Source organism: Ranitomeya variabilis, chromosome 8 (assembly GCF_051348905.1).
Source record: "Ranitomeya variabilis isolate aRanVar5 chromosome 8, aRanVar5.hap1, whole genome shotgun sequence".
NCBI classification, from domain to species: domain Eukaryota; kingdom Metazoa; phylum Chordata; class Amphibia; order Anura; family Dendrobatidae; genus Ranitomeya; species Ranitomeya variabilis.
This window is the reverse complement of record NC_135239.1, coordinates 220,283,717-220,302,717: the sequence shown is the minus strand read 5'-3', so window position 1 is coordinate 220,302,717 and position 19,001 is coordinate 220,283,717. Positions and strand designations below refer to the sequence as shown.

Here is a 19,001-nt window from a genome sequence, read left to right as displayed (position 1 = left end):
CCAGGGCTGTCTGTTGATTTTGCGAGCTTTGGTATGTGTAAGTGGGGCAGCAGATTCCAAAGCTACAGCTATTGTGGTGTTATATAGAGCGGCAGCGTCATCCGCATTGTGTAAGGAACTTATATCTGTGAGAGGGAGGAAGGATTCAGAGAATGTGTAGGTCAAGGTGTTTAAGATTTCTGCGAGGGTGTGAAAGTTTGTGGGGTGGGGATTGTAGACATGGAGTGGAGAGGGAAGAGAATGTGAGAAGGTTGTGGTCAGAGAGAGGAAGAGGTGAGTTAGAGAGGTTAGATAGGGAGCAGAGGCGGGTGAAGATGAGGTCCAGTGTGTGGCCATCTTTGTGGGTGGCTGTAGAAGACCATTGAGTGAGGCTGAAGGAGGAAGTGAGAGATAGAAGTTTAGTGGCAGCTGAGAGGGAAGTGTCAATGGGGATGTTGAAGTCGCCCATAATGATAGTAGGGATGTCCGCGGAAAGGAAATGAAGTAGCCAGGTGGTAAAGTGGTCAAAGAAGGTGGTGGCTGGCCCTGGGGGGTGGTAAATGACAGCCAGTTGGAGGGGGAGTAGATGTGCACAGAGTGCACCTCAAAGGAAGGGAGGGTAACAGAGGGTGGCAGTGGGATTGGGGTGAAGGAGCAGGTATCTGACAGGAGAAGACCAACTCCTCCGCCATGTTTGCTGCTGGGGCGGGGGGTGTGAGAACGGTGGAAGCCACCATACGAAAGTGCAGCAGGAGAGGCTGGGTCAGAAGAGGTGAGCCAGGTTTCGGTGATGGCGAGGAAGGAAAGTTTGGTAGTAACAAAAAGATCATGGATGTAGGAAAGCTTGTTGCAGACAGAGCGAGCGTTCCACTGAGCTCCTGTTAGTGGGACTGGGGAAGCGGTGGCTGGGTGAATGGGTATAAGGTTAGAGAGGTTACGGAAGGTTGTGATAGAGCGTGGATGGGAGGTAGAACTGACTGTGGGGATGTGGTGAGGAGGACCAGGATTTGGAGAGATATCACCAGCAGTGAGAAGGAGCAGAGAAAGTGTTAGCAGGTGGGAGCAGGAGAGGGCATGAGGGGGCTGTCTGAGCTTGGAGACAGAGGATGGTATGTTAAAGGGAACCTGTAACCCCCCCCCAGTCGTTTCAAACTAAAAGAGCCACCTTGTGCAGCAGTAATGCTGCATTCTGACAAGGTGGCTCTTTTAGTTCTGGGGGCTGTAACTTGAGAAATAATCAGTTTTATAATTTGTCTGAAGTATCTGCTGCTCAGTCAAGTGGGCCGGCGTTTCCCCCCTGCTTCAGACAGCACACAGCTGTCACTCACATCTTCTGGACGCCACCTCCTCACCGCTGTTTTCAAAAGTAGCCGGCGCCTGCGCTCTTTTCTCCTGCCTGGTGCAGGCGCAGTGAACGCTGGCCGTCTTTCCTCATATGCAGTCCAGCTGACTGCGCCTGTGCGGCCGCCCTGCCTGTGAATCCCAGCCCCGCAGTGACTTATGATTTATTCACATTGCGGGGCTGGGATTCACAGGCAGGGCGGCCGCACAGGCGCAGTCAGCTGGGCTGCATATGAGGAAAGACGGCCAGCGTTCACTGCGCCTGCACCAGGCAGGAGAAAAGAGCGCAGGCTCCGGCTACTTTTGAAAACAGTGGTGTGGAGGTGGCGCCCGGCGCCAAGAAGATGTGAGTGACGGCTGTGTGCTGTCTGAAGCAGGGGGGAAACGCCGGCCCACTTGACTGAGGAGCAGATACTTCAGACAAATTATAAAACTGATTATTTCTCAAGTTACAGCCCCCAGAACTAAAAGAGCCACCTTGTCAGAATGCAGCATTACTGCTGCACAAGGTGGCTCTTTTAGTTTGAAACGACTGGGGGGGGGGTTACAGGTTCCCTTTAATGAACCGTTCTGAGGAGGAGGTGAGATGGATGGGGAGGATTGAAGAGGAGATGAACAGTTCATTACTAGGAGTAGGGATCAGGGGAGTTGGCAGAAAGTGAAGGATTATAGGGGTGAGAGTAATAACAAACAGAAACATTGTTTACAGTGACTGTATCCAGTTCCCTTCAGTTCCCTTCTGGTTCAATTCTGGTTTTAATTCTAAATTAATCCACACTTCTAGGACACCCTGCAGACTGAAGTCATTGCAGACTTGAGCTATGCAATATATGGAAAACTAAGTGCGTTCAGGTGTGAAGCAGAGAGGAGCGGTCTCTGCTCATCTTGGTCAGAGAATTAAGGGTGGACCAGATGCAAACAATCAAGCCTGAGTAAACAAGGTCATAAATAACACAGGTGGGGTAAAGCTGGGGTTAGTTGAAAGACATACCAAGTGGAAGTGGAAGCTAGGTGCAGAGGCAAGTCTGTGTGCAAAGCTGGGTGATGTACTATGTGCACTTCATAGACTTCTATGCACTTCTCAACCAAATGTGGATAAGGCACCCCCCCCCCCCCCCCCCCAAGCCTCTTGTACACACGGAGCCCAAACTTGTGTCTGCTCCTCAGCAGATAAGTGAAGTGGGTTACCTATTCATCAGGCCGGAGCTGAAGGATTGGAATGAAGTGTGAGCTCTTGTTTCCTTCAGTCCATAAGTAAGCCATGCCTCAATCCCTCAGACACAGGGCAGAGGCACTGCTGCTAAAATCCTTCAGGTGCTGGGCATGGGAGCTGCTGTTTAAAATCCCATATGACCTGCCTTATTATTGCTCATTAGCAAATGGTCTCCTTTACATTTTTCCTGACGTCTGGCCTCTTCCTCGGCCCAGACACCCAGTCACTTGTCGCTGTAGATCGGATGTATACAGTAACTGATCATTTGAGATCCTTTTCTGCAGGGAATATTGGATCATCTGGACAATCTGAGCTCTCATCAGACCCGCAAACTCTTCCAGATCTTGTGTGTGCTGGGATCCAGCCCTGAAGGAGCCCACATCCAGGTACCGGCACCAGGAACTGCGTAGGCACCCTGTGTGATGTGTGGGCAGTATATAGCGGGTCCATACATTTACCCTATGTGGGTGGTATATAGCGGGTCCATATATTAACCCTGTGATTGGTATATAGCAATTCCCTTCATTAACCTTGTGTGGGTGGTATATAGCGGGTCTGTACATTAACCCTGTGTGTGCGGTATATAGCGGGTCCATACATTTACCCTATGTGGGTGGTATATAGCGGGTCCATATATTAACCCTGTGATTGGTATATAGCAATTCCCTTCATTAACCTTGTGTGGGTGGTATATAGCGGGTCTGTACATTAACCCTGTGTGTGCGGTATATAGCGGGTCCATACATTTACCCTATGTGGGTGGTATATAGCGGGTCCATATATTAACCCTGTGATTGGTATATAGCAATTCCCTTCATTAACCTTGTGTGGGTGGTATATAGCGGGTCCGTACATTAACCCTGTGTGTGCGGTATATAGCGGGTCCATACATTTACCCTATGTGGGTGGTATATAGCGGGTCCATATATTAACCCTGTGATTGGTATATAGCAATTCCCTTCATTAACCTTGTGTGGGTGGTATATAGCGGGTCTGTACATTAACCCTGTGTGTGCGGTATATAGCGGGTCCATACATTTACCCTATGTGGGTGGTATATAGCGGGTCCATATATTAACCCTGTGATTGGTATATAGCAATTCCCTTCATTAACCTTGTGTGGGTGGTATATAGCGGGTCCGTACATTAACCCTGTGTGTGCGGTATATAGCGGGTCCGTACATTAACCCTGTGTGTGCGGTATATAGCGGGTCCGTACATTAACCCTGTGTGTGCGGTATATAGCGGGTCCATACATTTACCCTATGTGGGTGGTATATAGCGGGTGCATATATTAACCCTGTGATTGGTATATAGCAATTCCCTTCATTAACCTTGTGTGGGTGGTATATAGCGGGTCCGTACATTAACCCTGTGTGTGCGGTATATAGCGGGTCCATACATTTACCCTATGTGGATGGTATATAGCGGGTCCATATATTAACCCTGTGATTGGTATATAACAATTCCCTTCATTAACCTTGTGTGGGTGGTATATAGCGAGTCCGTACATTAACCCTGTGTGTGCGGTATATAGCGGGTCCGTACATTAACCCTGTGTGGGTGGTATATAGCTGGTCCTTACATTAACCCTGTGTGTGGTGCTCGGGTGGTATTATTGCGGGTATATGGGACATGTATGTACTCCATCTATAAAGTGACCTGCCCATTAACCCTATGTGAGCCGGAGATGTGCACATGACGTTTATGGATGATGGACGTGGTGTTTGGCGCCTGAGGTGTTGCTGGCTCACGCGTTTCTCTCTGGTCATTCTGTTTCAGGACGAGCTGCACATGGTGATAAGGAAGCAGCTCTCCAGCACGGCTCTGAAGTACAAGCGCATTGGGGTGATCGGGGCGGTGAGGATGGTGGGATGCATGGCCGCACAGGACAGGTCTGTTGCTGCTGTGGATCAGTTGCAGCGGTGCCTGAGCCTCTTGACATTTTAAATTCTTTGTATCTCTAGAGAGAAGTTGTTGCCCAGAAGTTCAGACACGATAAGTCCCAGTGTGTGCCGCCGCCAGGTGAGTCCCAGTGTGTGCCGCCGCCGGGGCGAGTCCCAGTGTGTGCCGCCGCCGGGGCGAGTCCCAGTGTGTGCCGCCGCCGGGGCGAGTCCCAGTGTGTGCCGCCGCCGGGGCGAGTCCCAGTGTGTGCCGCCGCCGGGGCGAGTCCCAGTGTGTGCCGGTAGTCTATATCCTGTGTTTGTATACAGGTTACATCTCTGCTGGCTCTGGCCCGGTCTTGCTGTGAGCAGTCGCCGCTGTCTGCCGCTTTCCTTTATGATGAGCTGGCTGATCTGGTCCAGAAGAGGAGTTTGGCGTTTGAGGTCATGGTAAGGCTCGTCCTCCGTCCTCTCTGGAAATGCTCTGCACTGTCTGTGAGAAGAGGCCGCTCTGCAGTGCAGTGGCTCCTCCCCCAGTATCTGTTGTGCGGTGGCTCCTCCCCCAGTATCTGTTGTGCGGTGGCTCCTCCCCCAGTATCTGTTGTGCGGTGGCTCCTCCCCCAGTATCTGTTGTGCGGTGGCTCCTCCGCCAGTATCTGTTGTGCAGTGGTGTTCCCCCAGTGCCTGCCCATGCACTAGCATCTCTCCCGCTGCAGGCCATTAGATGGCAGTGTCTATGCTCTAATATGTGCACTGATCCAGTGGCGGCAGAGAGCGGAGGATCTATGGCACTCTGACTGGCCGCTGATCCCTACTGCTTGAACAGACATTGCGGCTGGGTGATAACAGAAGCCGTTTCTTGTGATTGAAACATCTGGGGCGGTGGTGGCGACCCCTGCGCGTTCTCTGGGGCGGCGGCGGCGGCGACCCCTGCGTGTTCTCTGGGGTGGCGACGGCGACCCCTGCGCGTTCTCTGGGGCGGCGACCCCTGCGCGTTCTCTGGGGCGGCGACCCCTGCGCGTTCTCTGGGGCGGCGACCCCTGCGCGTTCTCTGGGGCGGCGACCCCTGCGCGTTCTCTGGGGCGGCGACCCCTGCGCGTTCTCTGGGGCGGCGGCCCCTGCGCGTTCTCTGGGGCGGCGGCGGCGACCCCTGCGCGTTCTCTGGGGCGGCGGCGGCGACCCCTGCGCGTTCTCTGGGGCGGCGGCGGCGACCCCTGCGCATTCTCTGGGGTGGGGGGCGATGATCCCTGCGCGTCCTGTCGAGCGCTGATTGTCTGCCTGATCTCATCTGCTGCAGGAACATGTGAGGAAGACTGTGGTGGAGGATTTCCAGGACGATTATGTGGTGGATCTGGAGCCAGCAATAGAGGGGTGAGTCCATTGTGTCTCCATCTTTTCTCCTGCTCTGCCTAGAGATCTTCACCAATAATGATCCCACAAGGGATTCGTGTGACCGGTCACGGACTGAGGGGCCATACCAAGTCTGTGGTTACCCTTCAGTTCCTGCTCCATGGTCTGCTGACGTGTTACTGCATGGACTCCTGCAGGGACCACATCCCCAGTGTCCATTATATGGCCTCGCTGTAGTGTCCATTATATGGCCTCGCTGTGCGTCATGGCGCCAGACTACTAGTGCTGAGGCACCAGGGTATGTTAGGACTATGTAATGTAAGGACTGCCAACTATTCGCCAATCAGCCATTATGGACCTTTTAAATAGACTATTTGGCAAATAGCCAAGAGGACAGTAATAGAGGAAAAATTAAATGAGACGAAATAATTAAAAATATGTAGTTTATTAATGTGGAGCATATATCATAAAGGTTAATATAAAATAGTAAATGCATAGTGTGGACACACAGGGTCAGTGGGTGCTCTTGTCCGCTAACCCGGCTGTCTTTAGAAACAGGCAATAATGCATAGTACAGTCCCAGCAAATACCCAAGATGGTGCACATTACAGAGTCCCACCCTTCCGCTGTCTTACCGGGATTAGAGCAGCTGTGACTTCAGGGCTTCCAGGACCGACTACCCCACCAGTGTCACCCTGGTTTTGGCAGGCATGCAGAGAAAGGACGCAACGACAAGCTTAGGAAGCTGACGGCCCATTGATGTACGAGGCCAGGTGACCGGATTGTCCCAACCTGGATTCTCCAAAAGTCTTGAAGGTTCAGTGATGGTCAATGGAGTTGATCTGTATTCTTGTAGCTGGGGCTGTCCTTTAAGTTGGCATCCTGTAGAAAGCCAAATCTGTGTCCCTCTTGATGGAGCCATGTTGTCCTGGCTGTGGTTTTGTAAATTCCTGATTCTTCTTGCAGAACGGTAGACATTGCTGTTTATACACACATCTGTGGCTCAGGTCATCATCCACAGGTCAGGGGGCATTGTTTGAGTATTTAATCAATCTGCATAGTTTATCCTTCACTGTTTGCAGGTCAATAAACTAGCTGGCCTGGTACAATGTGTGATCAACATATTAACAAACATCTATTGTTCACTCTGTCCCTGTCCGTCAAAGATAGCAGACAATGAGTTGTAGCAAACAGCAACTCAAACGTTAACATTCTGGCTCGTTCGAACAATAGTCTGTGTTTCTTGACCAATGGAAGAAAAACACAAATTCAAAAGTCAACATAAAGATAATAGCCTAAGAGTCCTGGCCTACTGAAACTAGGCATCTGGATAATTCCGATACAATGCTGTGTCTTCACATTGCTCCCCCATCTTAGCCAGACGTGATAGGCTTCCAATCATCCTCCACTCATCGGGGACAGTCTGTCAGCATGTCTTTAAGCACAGACGTGAATGTAAGAGGTCTCACCTTTATAAGAACGAAACTTTGCATCATCCAGGTTCCTTTAAAACAAATACTTTATTCCATACTATTAAACAGGACACTTGTTCTTAAAATGACAAACAACCACAAAAAATAACAAATAGGCATGATCGCTACCAGGGACCTAGTCTCAGGTCCTACCTACCCGCGGAGGTTGGCACCCTATTATGCTCCTCGACGGCTTTCCCTGGGGTCCCTAGAAAGTCCTATCTGTATGAAGATAAACACGAAACCATTAAAATGCTCCAGGACTAAACATGTCCACCATAAATAGAAAAAATCAGTGGTGAACACAGATTAGTAAGAACAATGTGTCCACGTAGCACAGGAGAAGTGCCAGCAGGTAAGTAACATTAGGCATCAAGATGGCCAAAGATGTCCACATAGGACTAATGTATCAAAGCTCCATATCAGCAAGTCATAGTGACGTTCATAGTCCAGGGAATGAATTAGTGTTCCCAGCAGACCACAGTAACAAGACATGTTTCCTCCTTGTCCCGGACTTTGCATCACGTCATCCCCTGCATCCATGCACCACAGAGTGCCACCCGTTTCCTCCTTGTCCCGGACTTTGTATCACGTCATCCCCTGCATCCATGCACCACAGAGTGCCACCCGTTTCCTCCTTGGCCTGGACTTTGTATCACGTCATCCCCTGCATCCATGCACCACAGAGTGCCACCCGTTTCCTCCTTGGCCTGGACTTTGTATCACGTCATCCCCTGCATCCATGCACCACAGAGTGCCACCCGTTTCCTCCTTGTCCCGGACTTTGCATCACGTCATCCCCTGCATCCATGCACCACAGAGTGCCACCCGTTTCCTCCTTGTCCCGGACTTTGCATCACGTCATCCCCTGCATCCATGCACCACAGAGTGCCACCCGTTTCCTCCTTGTCCCGGACTTTGCATCACGTCATCCCCTGCATCCATGCACCACAGAGTGCCACCCGTTTCCTCCTTGTCCCGGACTTTGCATCACGTCATCCCCTGCATCCATGCACCACAGAGTGCCACCCGTTTCCTCCTTGGCCTGGACTTTGTATCACGCTTTATTAATCTTTAGGACTGGCTTCTCCTAATAAAGCCCTCTAAGTCTGGCCACAGCGGAGGATGGCACCCTATAAGATGGCCCCACGTCTGCTATCCCTTGTTATCCCCAGTAGCCCTGTCTAGTGGAAGGCAGATGTAAGAGATAAAAGAAATAAGGTGATGCCACAAGTCGGTGATGACCAGCTAGATCAGCCTGCAACACTGATAAACGGGCCGCTACAGAGAGGTAGGACTCGTTTACACACGTGATTTAGATCAGCGCGTTTCACCCATTGCTTCATCAGGAGGTAAAAAGATGTCCGATTGTGATAGCCGCAGATGTGTGCCTTGAATATGAGAAGCCATGTGTAAATATCCCCGTATTGATAGTGTACCCTCCTGAAGAGACACTCTATGCTGTAAGCAGCCTGTCCGCCCTTGTCTACTGTGCAAGTGCTATACCGGAGAGGATAGGGGTCCCAACATATCCAGAAATGATGGACTGGGGTCTTTACTGCGCAGGCCGGTGCACTCCTGCCTGTCACACTGGGACGCGCCGGAGAAAAGTCCGGAGTGTCGGATGCCAAGCTGGAGCGTATTGGTAAATCTCTGCTCCCTCCTTATATTGAAGGAAGAGGGTTCCAGCAGTTGAGCAACACATGTATTGATGCACAGAGGCTCAGGTGTGGCCATGATGACACCTGGGTAGCACGGATCCATATGTAGACAACCGGAGCCCAGGAGTGTGGGGACGAGGAGCTAAAACTTCTGAAGAGGCACTTAACAAAATGGGGCCCTCAATGCTGATCATACGTGGTGGTCGATACACTGGTGGTGCACCCAGACGTGTGCGCACCGTTATCAGGTGGTCAAAATTATATGTGCTCGTCAAAGGTCCCTTACCCCAAAAAAGTGGTGCTTTAGAGGAAACGGGCATCTGAGATGAATTCATTAAGCCCCTTGGGGACGGAGTCCCCACAGAAAATCCACTGACTTCTTCTGGTGTTTTTTCTTACCCATTTACCTATATACTAGGCACAGTGCAAGGCTCCGAAGGAAGAGGCGCCATATTGGAGCTCACATTTTGCTGGACTCTTGAGGGGCCATGTCACATTGGCCGAGCCCCTGAGGAGCCAGAACAGCAGAACCACCCCCCCTTCCCCACAAGACCCCATTTTACAAACTACACCTCAATGAATTCATCATATTGACACCACGGGTGTGTCACAGTATGTTATACCATAGGGCAATGAAGAAAGGAGTAATTATATTTTTGCCACCAAAATTTTCTTTTAGCCCCAGATTTTACATTTTCATACAGGAATTGTGCCCCACAATGTCTGCGTAATGTAGAAATCCTCCATATGTGGCCCTGCTTATCCACACGGCGAGTCTCGGGAGGGACGGAGCGCTGGTGGCACTGGTGCTATGGCTCAGCAGTGCTGGTATTCGGGAGGCATCATGGAGGGCAGACTTGCCATGCTTTACAACCTGTCAGCCCTGCCGACACAAGGCAGTTCGTTCAGGCACTGAGCATCATCATCACAACATCGGGTCAACATGGCAATGATCGAGCCCCCTGCACTGAGGGCCGAGTGTCAGATTCAGCTAACACCTGGCGGCGATCGCCCGCGCACAGCCCTCTGATCGCCATGACGTATACATACTGCATTGGTCCGGAAGTGCTTCTGGGTCATGACATTTTTGTTTACTGCAAATGTCGGGAACGGCTTAAAAATTGCTTAATTGGATATAAACTGCATATTGGATCGCTCCTGTGTAGCTTTAAGAAAAATCTCCCGCCAACAACTTAGAACACCCGCCAACACCTTGCTTAGTGTGTGATCTACAGTGTTCACCCATGACTTCCATGCGGCACAACCATCCACCATGTGCTGGCTGACTGCGTCATGTTGTGGCATCATCTGACGTCAGACTCCATAACTGGGGTGCACATGGGATCCCTTCTTGTCCCATCCACAACGCTCTGGCCACCGCTGGCGAGATGAAGCCGCGGCGTTATGTAAGATGCTTTCAGCCATGTATTAAATGCACGGCCACAGATTATGAGGGTACAAGCAGCTGTGAGGACATTTTCATGACGCCGTACCATCCGCACACGTCCTACCTTTATTATCCCAGTGCTGCGTATTCTCCGCTTTATTCTGCTCCCCACATTTTTAGAAGGACCCCAATCCTGTGTTCCTGGGGCCGCCGACCATGTCCCATCACATATAGCCCGCATCACATGTCGGTTGCACAATTGCAGTGAATCTGCTGCCGCCATTATAAGGATTCAGAAATTCCACGGTGTCCACAGAGCCTCCTTCATCTCCAGGTTTAATGCGCGCTGGGAGACTTCAGAGCTTCACCCGACCCCAGGGGATGACGTGATACAAAGTCCAGGCCCAGGAGGAAACAGGTGGCACTCCGTGGTATATGGATGCAGGGGATGACGTGATACAAAGTCCGGGCCAAAGAGGAAACAGGTGGCACTCCATGGTGCATGGACGCGGGGGATGACGTGATACAAAGTGCAGACCAAGGAGGAAACCTAGGTGGCACTCTGGTGCATGGATGCAGGGTATGTCGTGATACAAAGTCCGGGCCAAGGAGGAAACAGGTGGCACTCCGTGGTGCATGGACGCGGGGGATGACGTGATACAAAGTGCAGACCAAGGAGGAAACCTAGGTGGCACTCCGTGGTATATGGATGCAGGGAATGACGTGATACAAAGTCCGGGCCAAGGAGCAAACCTAGGTGGCACTCTGTGGTGCATGGATGCAGGGTATGATGTGATACAAAGTCCGGGCCAAGGAGGAAACAGGTGGCACTCTGTGGTATATGGATGCAGGCAATGACGTGATACAAAGTCCGGGCCAAGGAGAAAACAGGTGGCACTCTATGATGCATGGATGCGGGGGATGATGTGATACAAAGTCCGGGCCAAAGAGGAAACAGGTGGCACTCCGTGGTGCATGGATGCAGGGGATGATGTGATACAAAGTGCAGGCCAAGGAGGAAACCTAGGTGGCACTCCGTGGTATATGGATGCAGGGGATGACGTGATACAAAGTCCGGGCCAAAGAGGAAACAGGTGGCATTCCGTGGTGCATGGACGCGGGGGATGACGTGATACAAAGTGCAGGCCAAGGAGGAAACCTAGGTGGCACTCCGTGGTATATGGATGCAGGGAATGACGTGATACAAAGTCCGGGCCAAGGAGCAAACCTAGGTGGCACTCTGTGGTGCATGGATGCAGGGGATGACGTGATACAAAGTCCAAGCCAAGGAGGAAACAGGTGGCACTCTGTGGTGCATGGATGCGGGGGATGACATGATACAAAGTCCAGGCCAAGGAGGAAACAGGTGGCACTCTGTAGTGCATGGATGCAGGGGATGATGTGATACAAAGTCCAGGCCAAGGAGGAAACAGGTGGCACTCCGTGGTGCATGGACGCGGGGGATGACGTGATACAAAGTGCAGGCCAAGGAGGAAACCTAGGTGGCACTCCGTGGTATATGGATGCAGGGAATGACGTGATACAAAGTCCGGGCCAAGGAGGAAACCTAGGTGGCACTCCGTGGTATATGGATGCAGGGGATGACGTGATACAAAGTCCAGGCCAAGGAGGAAACAGGTGGCACTCCGTGGTGCATGGACACGGGGGATGACGTGATACAAAGTCCAGGCCAAGGAGGAAACAGGTGGCACTCCGTGGTGCATGGACGCGGGGGATGACGTGATACAAAGTCCAGGCCAAGGAGGAAACAGGTGGCACTCTGTGGTGCATGGATGCAGGGGATGACGTGATACAAAGTCCAGGCCAAGGAGGAAACAGGTGGCACTCTGTGGTGCATGGATGCAGGGGATGACGTGATACAAAGTCCAGGCCAAGGAGGAAACAGGTGGCACTCTGTGGTATATGGATGCAGGGAATGACGTGATACAAAGTCCGGGCCAAGGAGCAAACCTATGTGGCACTCTGTGGTGCATGGATGCGGGGGATGACGTGATACAAAGTCCAAGCCAAGGAGGAAACAGGTGGCACTCTGTGGTGCATGCATGCGGGGGGTCCAGGTTACATGTCACGCCGCGGCGCCCAGCAGGGACTGCAGCTCTTAGGCTTTGTTCACGTGCCGTTTTTGGAACACTTTTTGGCAGTAAAGGAGCTGCAGTTTTTCTGCAGCACTTTTAGCTGTGTCTTTGGCATGTTAGATTTGTCTCTTGTACATGCTGATAAAGTTTAGTGATAAAAAAGTCCTATTGTGTAGAAACAGGTTTTGGCGCATTAAACGCAGAAAAACCTGATACCTGCATTTCTTCAGCATTTCTTCACCATCCATTCAAGTCAATGGGTGAAACACTGAAAAAATGCTGAAAGTGACAAAATATGCAGCGGAGCACAAAACACTGATGACAAAAAAACCAATGTGTGCAGGAGATGTAGGCTTCGCTTACTGTAAACCGCAGCTGGAAATTAGCATAAAAAACATAAAAAATGTGGCAAACTTGTGTGGCGCCTTATGGTGTGCATTTTGTGGTAACACGCACCTGATAATGATTGTCCTCACCAGTAGGGCGATACCAAACACGTCTAGGTTGCTTCATTATTTTAGTGTCGAAAAATAAATCAAAAGCTTTTTTTTTTTTTAAATTAAACCCCCCGCTTGTTTGGGTATGTCGCCATTTTCTGTGACCTGTAAGGTTTGTCCGTGTGGTGGCTTATTTTCTGCAGGGTGATAGTCTTCTTATTGATAACATTTTGGGATAGAGGTTAGTGACGAGCCAATGTTGACCTTGATGACCAGGCCAAATTTTCTACATCTGACCAGTGTCCCTTTATGAGGGAATAACGATGGCGTTCAGTGATTCTGGGGCTGTATTTCCGTGACACATTTTTATTATTATTTATTTATATATAAAGCAGCATTGGTTCCATGGTGCTGTACATGAGGAGGGGTTACATACAGGTTACAGATATCACTTACAGTAAACAATGACGGACTGATACAGAGGGGCGAGGACCCTGCCCTTGCGGGCTTACATTCTACAGGATGGTGGGGAAGGAGACAATAGGTTGGGGGTTGCGGGAGCTCCAGTGTTGGTGAGGCAGTATCTCCAGTAGTGGTGAGGAGGCAGCGGGGTCAGTGCAGGCTGTAGGCTTTCCTGAAGAGATGAGTTTTCAGGTTCCGTCTGAAGGATCTGAATGTGGTGGATAACCGGACGTGTTGGGGCAGAGAGTTCCAGAGGATGGGAGATATTTGGGAGAAGTCTTGGAGGCGGTTGGATGAGGAGCGGATAAGTGTGGAGGAGAGAGGAGGTCTTGGGAGGACCGGAGATTACGTGAGAGAAGTTATCGGGAGATTAGTTCAGAGATACATGAAGGAGACAGGTTATGGATGGCTTTGTAGGTCAGTATTAGTAATGTGAACTGGATACGCTGAGGGAATGGGAGCCAGCGAAGAGATTTGCAGAGGGGGAAGCGGAGGAGTAGCGAGGAGAGAGATGGATTAGTCGGGCAGCAGAGTTAAGGATGGACTGGAGAGGTGCAAGGGTGTTAGCAGGGAGGCCGCAGAGGAGGATGTTGCAGTTGTCGAGGCGGGAGATGATGAGGGCATGCACAAGCATTTTAGTAGATTGGAGGTTGAGGAAAGGATGGATTCTGGAGATGTTTTTGAGCTGGAGTTTGACTTCATGTCCGTTGTAAATTTTAGCCGAAATGATTTGTGAATATTTATGAAAATATCAAAATTTTGACAGTTTGAAACCTGAGCAGTTTTCAGACATTACATTTTTATGCCCTTAAGGGTATGTGCACACGTTCAGGATTTCTTGCAGAAATTTCCTGACAAAAACCAGACATTTCTGCCAGAAATCCGCATGTGTTTTTTTTTCGCGTTTTTTGTGCGTTTTTTACGCAATTTTTTTTCGGAGCTTTCCCAATACATTATATAGCGGGAAAAATGCAAAAAATCAGCAAAATTAATGAACATGCTGCTTTTTTTTACTGCTATGTTTTTTTTTTTGCGGAAAAAAACGCTTCCTGTGCACAAAAATTGCGGAATGCATTCTTAATGATAGGATGCATATGTATGTGTTTTTTATGCGTTTTTATAGCGAAAAAAATGTGAAAAATCCTGAACATGTGCACATACCCTAAACCGAAAAATTGTCCGACAATAAGTAATACCAATATTTCCCACAGGCCGACTTTACATCATTTTTGTAACATAATGTTTTTGTTTGGATATTAGCAGCAATTTCTCATTTTTCCCACACCTTTACAAAGCTGTCTCTTTAGGGTGGACCTTGAGGGGCCGATATGTTGGAAACTCCTCAAAAGTGAGATCGTTTTAAAGCCGCGCCCCTGAGACACGTAATCACTGCTGTCTGGAAATGTACCCCTTCACAAGTGCTGCACAGGAATTCAGGCAGAGTGGAATGAGGAAAGAATACATTTACATTTTACCTCCGTGGGCCGCAGCGTTCCCATTCTCACTAGTGCGGCAGTACAGGCCATGAGTTCTGTTCACACAGCCAGGCTCGCAGCTTGCAGACAGTGGGCACATGTCACATTTGCCAGGCCCCTAAGATGCCTAAACGGCAGGAACCCCCACAGCTGATCCCATTTTGGAAACTACAGCCCTCAAGGATTTTATCCAGGGGTATATTGAGCTTTTTCAATCCACAGGTACGACACTGAATTTGGTAACACAAAGTTATCATATTGAAAAAGTTCATTTTTTTTTTTAACAAAAATCTTGCTTTAGCCCCAAATTTCTCTTTTTTGCAAGAGGTAACTGTGAGGACACAGCATTGTATGTTAATTAATCTGACGTCTATTTTCTGCAAGCCAAGAAGAACAGACTCTTCTCTATATGTTGACTTTTGAATTTGTGTTTCTTTCTGGTCTTTTGCTCGTGTAAGTCTGTAATATTGACTGGTAAGTTGACCATTTGTTGTGCTCTTATCCTGGATGACTAGTGATGTTTGCTGATATGCTGATTACACATTGTCCAGGCCAGCCAGTTTGTTGACGTGGAAAATAGAGGAGGAAAAACTATGCAAAAAGATTACATAAACAATGTGAGGGGTCATTCCATGTCACGTGAACCAATGATTTTTACCTCTATATTTTTAATTCTTTTGAGATTTTGTTATTTGGTAATAGGGTGTTGGAGAATGCAAAATGTGAAGAAAAAAAAAATTCTAGAGATTTTTTTTATTTTTTTTATTGATTTTCAAAGTTTGGAAAAAGTGTGAATTTCGGTGTTTCCTGCCTTTACATTTCTCCACATAACTCAGGCTAGAAAAAATATAGAGAAACAAAATAAACCCCATTCTACTCAGAACTGTCCAGGCTTTCACCAGAAATATCACAAGAGTATCTTTGTTAATATTTTACCCATGCAAACGGAAACGCAAAATTTTAAAACGCATTTCTAAAAAATAATTTAGTTTAAAAATTTCAAAAGATGTGCATGTCCTGCTCTGCTCCGAGCCACATCTGCACCAAAATGCAGGCTGGGAAAAAATAAAACTATCTGTCAGTTTGACAATCTTGAATTCAGATGTGTTCAGCCTGTGGTGTAACAGTGGGGTCCATAACTACCAAATAATCCAGGATTGTTAGATGTTACGGCATTATAGGCAAGTGTATAAAGAGAGTAGCGGGCACCACAAAAACAATTCATAAACAGGGATCAACCATATGCTTATATAAAGAACAACTGAAATGAAACAGAAGAAAGGATGTGCATAACCATCAAAAAATATATACCTTTATTAATGCAAATCACAGGGTAAGACAAACAGCTAGCTGATAAGCTACGTGTACCCTCCCAGACAAGCGAGACAAATACCCTCGAGCACCCAACACTTTACAGCATGTGAAACAGAAAATATATGTGTGCAAATAAGGAAACACAAAATATGTGTGCAATTAAGGCAACACAAAGTATACGTGTGCAAATAAGGCAACACAAAGTATACGTGTGCAAATAAGGCAACACAAAGTATACGTGTGCAAATAAGGCAAAACAGTTATACGTGTGCAAATAAGGCAACACAAAGTATACGTGTGCAAATAAGGCAACACAAAATATATGTGCAAATAAGGCAACACAAAATATACGTGTGCAAATAAGGCAACACAAAATATACGTGTGCAAATAAGGCAACACAAAATATACGTGTGCAAATAAGGCAACACAAAGTATACGTGTGCAAATAAGGCAACACAAAGTATACGTGTGCAAATAAGGCAACACAAAGTATATGTGCAAATAAGGCAACACAAAGTATACGTGTGCAAATAAGGCAACACAAAGTATACGTGTGCAAATAAGGCAACACAAAATGTGTGCAAATAAGGCAACACAAAGTATACGTGTGCAAATAAGGCAACACAAAGTATACGTGTGCAAATAAGGCAAAACAGTTATACGTGTGCAAATAAGGCAACACAAAGTATACGTGTGCAAATAAGGCAAAACAGTTATACGTGTGCAAATAAGGCAACACAAAGTATACGTGTGCAAATAAGGCAACACAAAGTATACGTGTGCAAATAAGGCAACACAAAATATATGTGCAAATAAGGCAATACAAAATATACGTGTGCAAATAAGGCAACACAAAATATACGTGTGCAAATAAGGCAATACAAAATATACGTGTGCAAATAAGGCAACACAAAATATACGTGTGCAAATAAGGCAATACAAAGTATACGTGTGCAAATAAGGCAACACAAAGTATACGTGTGCAAATAAGGCAACACAAAGTATACGTGTGCAAATAAGGCAACACAAAGTATACGTGTGCAAATAAGGCAACACAAAGTATACGTGTGCAAATAAGGCAACACAAAGTATACGTGTGCAAATAAGGCAAAACAGGTATACGTGTGCAAATAAGGCAACACAAAGTATACGTGTGCAAATAAGGCAACACAAAATATATGTGCAAATAAGGCAATACAAAATATACGTGTGCAAATAAGGCAACACAAAATATACGTGTGCAAATAAGGCAACACAAAATATACGTGTGCAAATAAGGCAACACAAAATATACGTGTGCAAATAAGGCAATACAAAGTATACGTGTGCAAATAAGGCAACACAAAGTATACGTGTGCAAATAAGGCAACACAAAATATATGTGCAAATAAGGCAATACAAAATATACGTGTGCAAATAAGGCAACACAAAATATACGTGTGCAAATAAGGCAACACAAAATATATGTGCAAATAAGGCAATACAAAATATACGTGTGCAAATAAGGCAACACAAAATATACGTGTGCAAATAAGGCAATACAAAATATACGTGTGCAAATAAGGCAACACAAAATATACGTGTGCAAATAAGGCAATACAAAGTATACGTGTGCAAATAAGGCAACACAAAGTATACGTGTGCAAATAAGGCAACACAAAGTATACGTGTGCAAATAAGGCAACACAAAGTATACGTGTGCAAATAAGGCAACACAAAGTATACGTGTGCAAATAAGGCAACACAAAATATACGTGTGCAAATAAGGCAATACAAAGTATACGTGTGCAAATAAGGCAACACAAAGTATACGTGTGCAAATAAGGCAACACAAAATATAGGTGTGCAAATAAGGCAACACAAAGTATACGTGTGCAAATAAGGCAACACAAAGTATACGTGTGCAAATAAGGCAACACAAAGTATACGTGTGCAAATAAGGCAACACAAAGTATACGTGTGCAAATAAGGCAACACAAAGTATACGTGTGCAAATAAGGCAACACAAAGTATACGTGTGCAAATAAGGCAAAACAGTTATACGTGTGCAAATAAGGCAACACAAAGTATACGTGTGCAAATAAGGCAACACAAAATATATGTGCAAATAAGGCAATACAAAATATACGTGTGCAAATAAGGCAACACAAAATATACGTGTGCAAATAAGGCAACACAAAATATACGTGTGCAAATAAGGCAACACAAAATATACGTGTGCAAATAAGGCAACACAAAGTATATACGTGTGCAAATAAGGCAATACAAAGTATACGTGTGCAAATAAGGCAACACAAAGTATACGTGTGCAAATAAGGCAACACAAAGTATACGTGTGCAAATAAGGCAACACAAAGTATACGTGTGCAAATAAGGCAATACAAAGTATACGTGTGCAAATAAGGCAACACAAAGTATACGTGTGCAAATAAGGCAATACAAAGTATACGTGTGCAAATAAGGCAACACAAAGTATACGTGTGCAAATAAGGCAACACAAAGTATACGTGTGCAAATAAGGCAACACAAAGTATACGTGTGCAAATAAGGCAATACAAAGTATACGTGTGCAAATAAGGCAATACAAAATATACGTGTGCAAATAAGGCAACACAAAGTATACGTGTGCAAATAAGGCAACACAAAATATACGTGTGCAAATAAGGCAATACAAAGTATACGTGTGCAAATAAGGCAGCACAAATTCATCTGCTACCAGCTGTGCTATACAGGCATCATAACCCAATAGCCCCAAACAGATGAAGATTTGGACACAGGTTATAACCCCAATAATCTCAGGCATATCAGAAACTAGAGGAAAATATGCAAGAATGTATATATAATAGTGACCGCGTACCTACCACCAACCACATTCCATCATATAAATCATACAAAGCAAGGCAAACACTGAAGGCTGGTACACAATGGTA

At 47.2% G+C, this 19,001-nt stretch overlaps 1 protein-coding gene across 3 annotated transcripts in view; it reads left to right on the top strand.

The window, feature by feature from the left end:
* The window catches only part of FANCD2 (FA complementation group D2), a 193,892-nt gene that overhangs the window by 54,730 nt on the left and 120,161 nt on the right, over positions 1-19,001 (top strand). For all 3 annotated transcript variants that reach the window (XM_077277273.1, XM_077277272.1, XM_077277271.1), the window contains exons 17-21: positions 2,818-2,919; positions 4,316-4,428; positions 4,501-4,558; positions 4,747-4,866; positions 5,714-5,787. In XM_077277273.1, the coding sequence (XP_077133388.1) occupies positions 2,818-2,919; positions 4,316-4,428; positions 4,501-4,558; positions 4,747-4,866; positions 5,714-5,787 (467 nt within the window). The remainder of the gene's footprint in view (positions 1-2,817; positions 2,920-4,315; positions 4,429-4,500; positions 4,559-4,746; positions 4,867-5,713; positions 5,788-19,001) is intronic.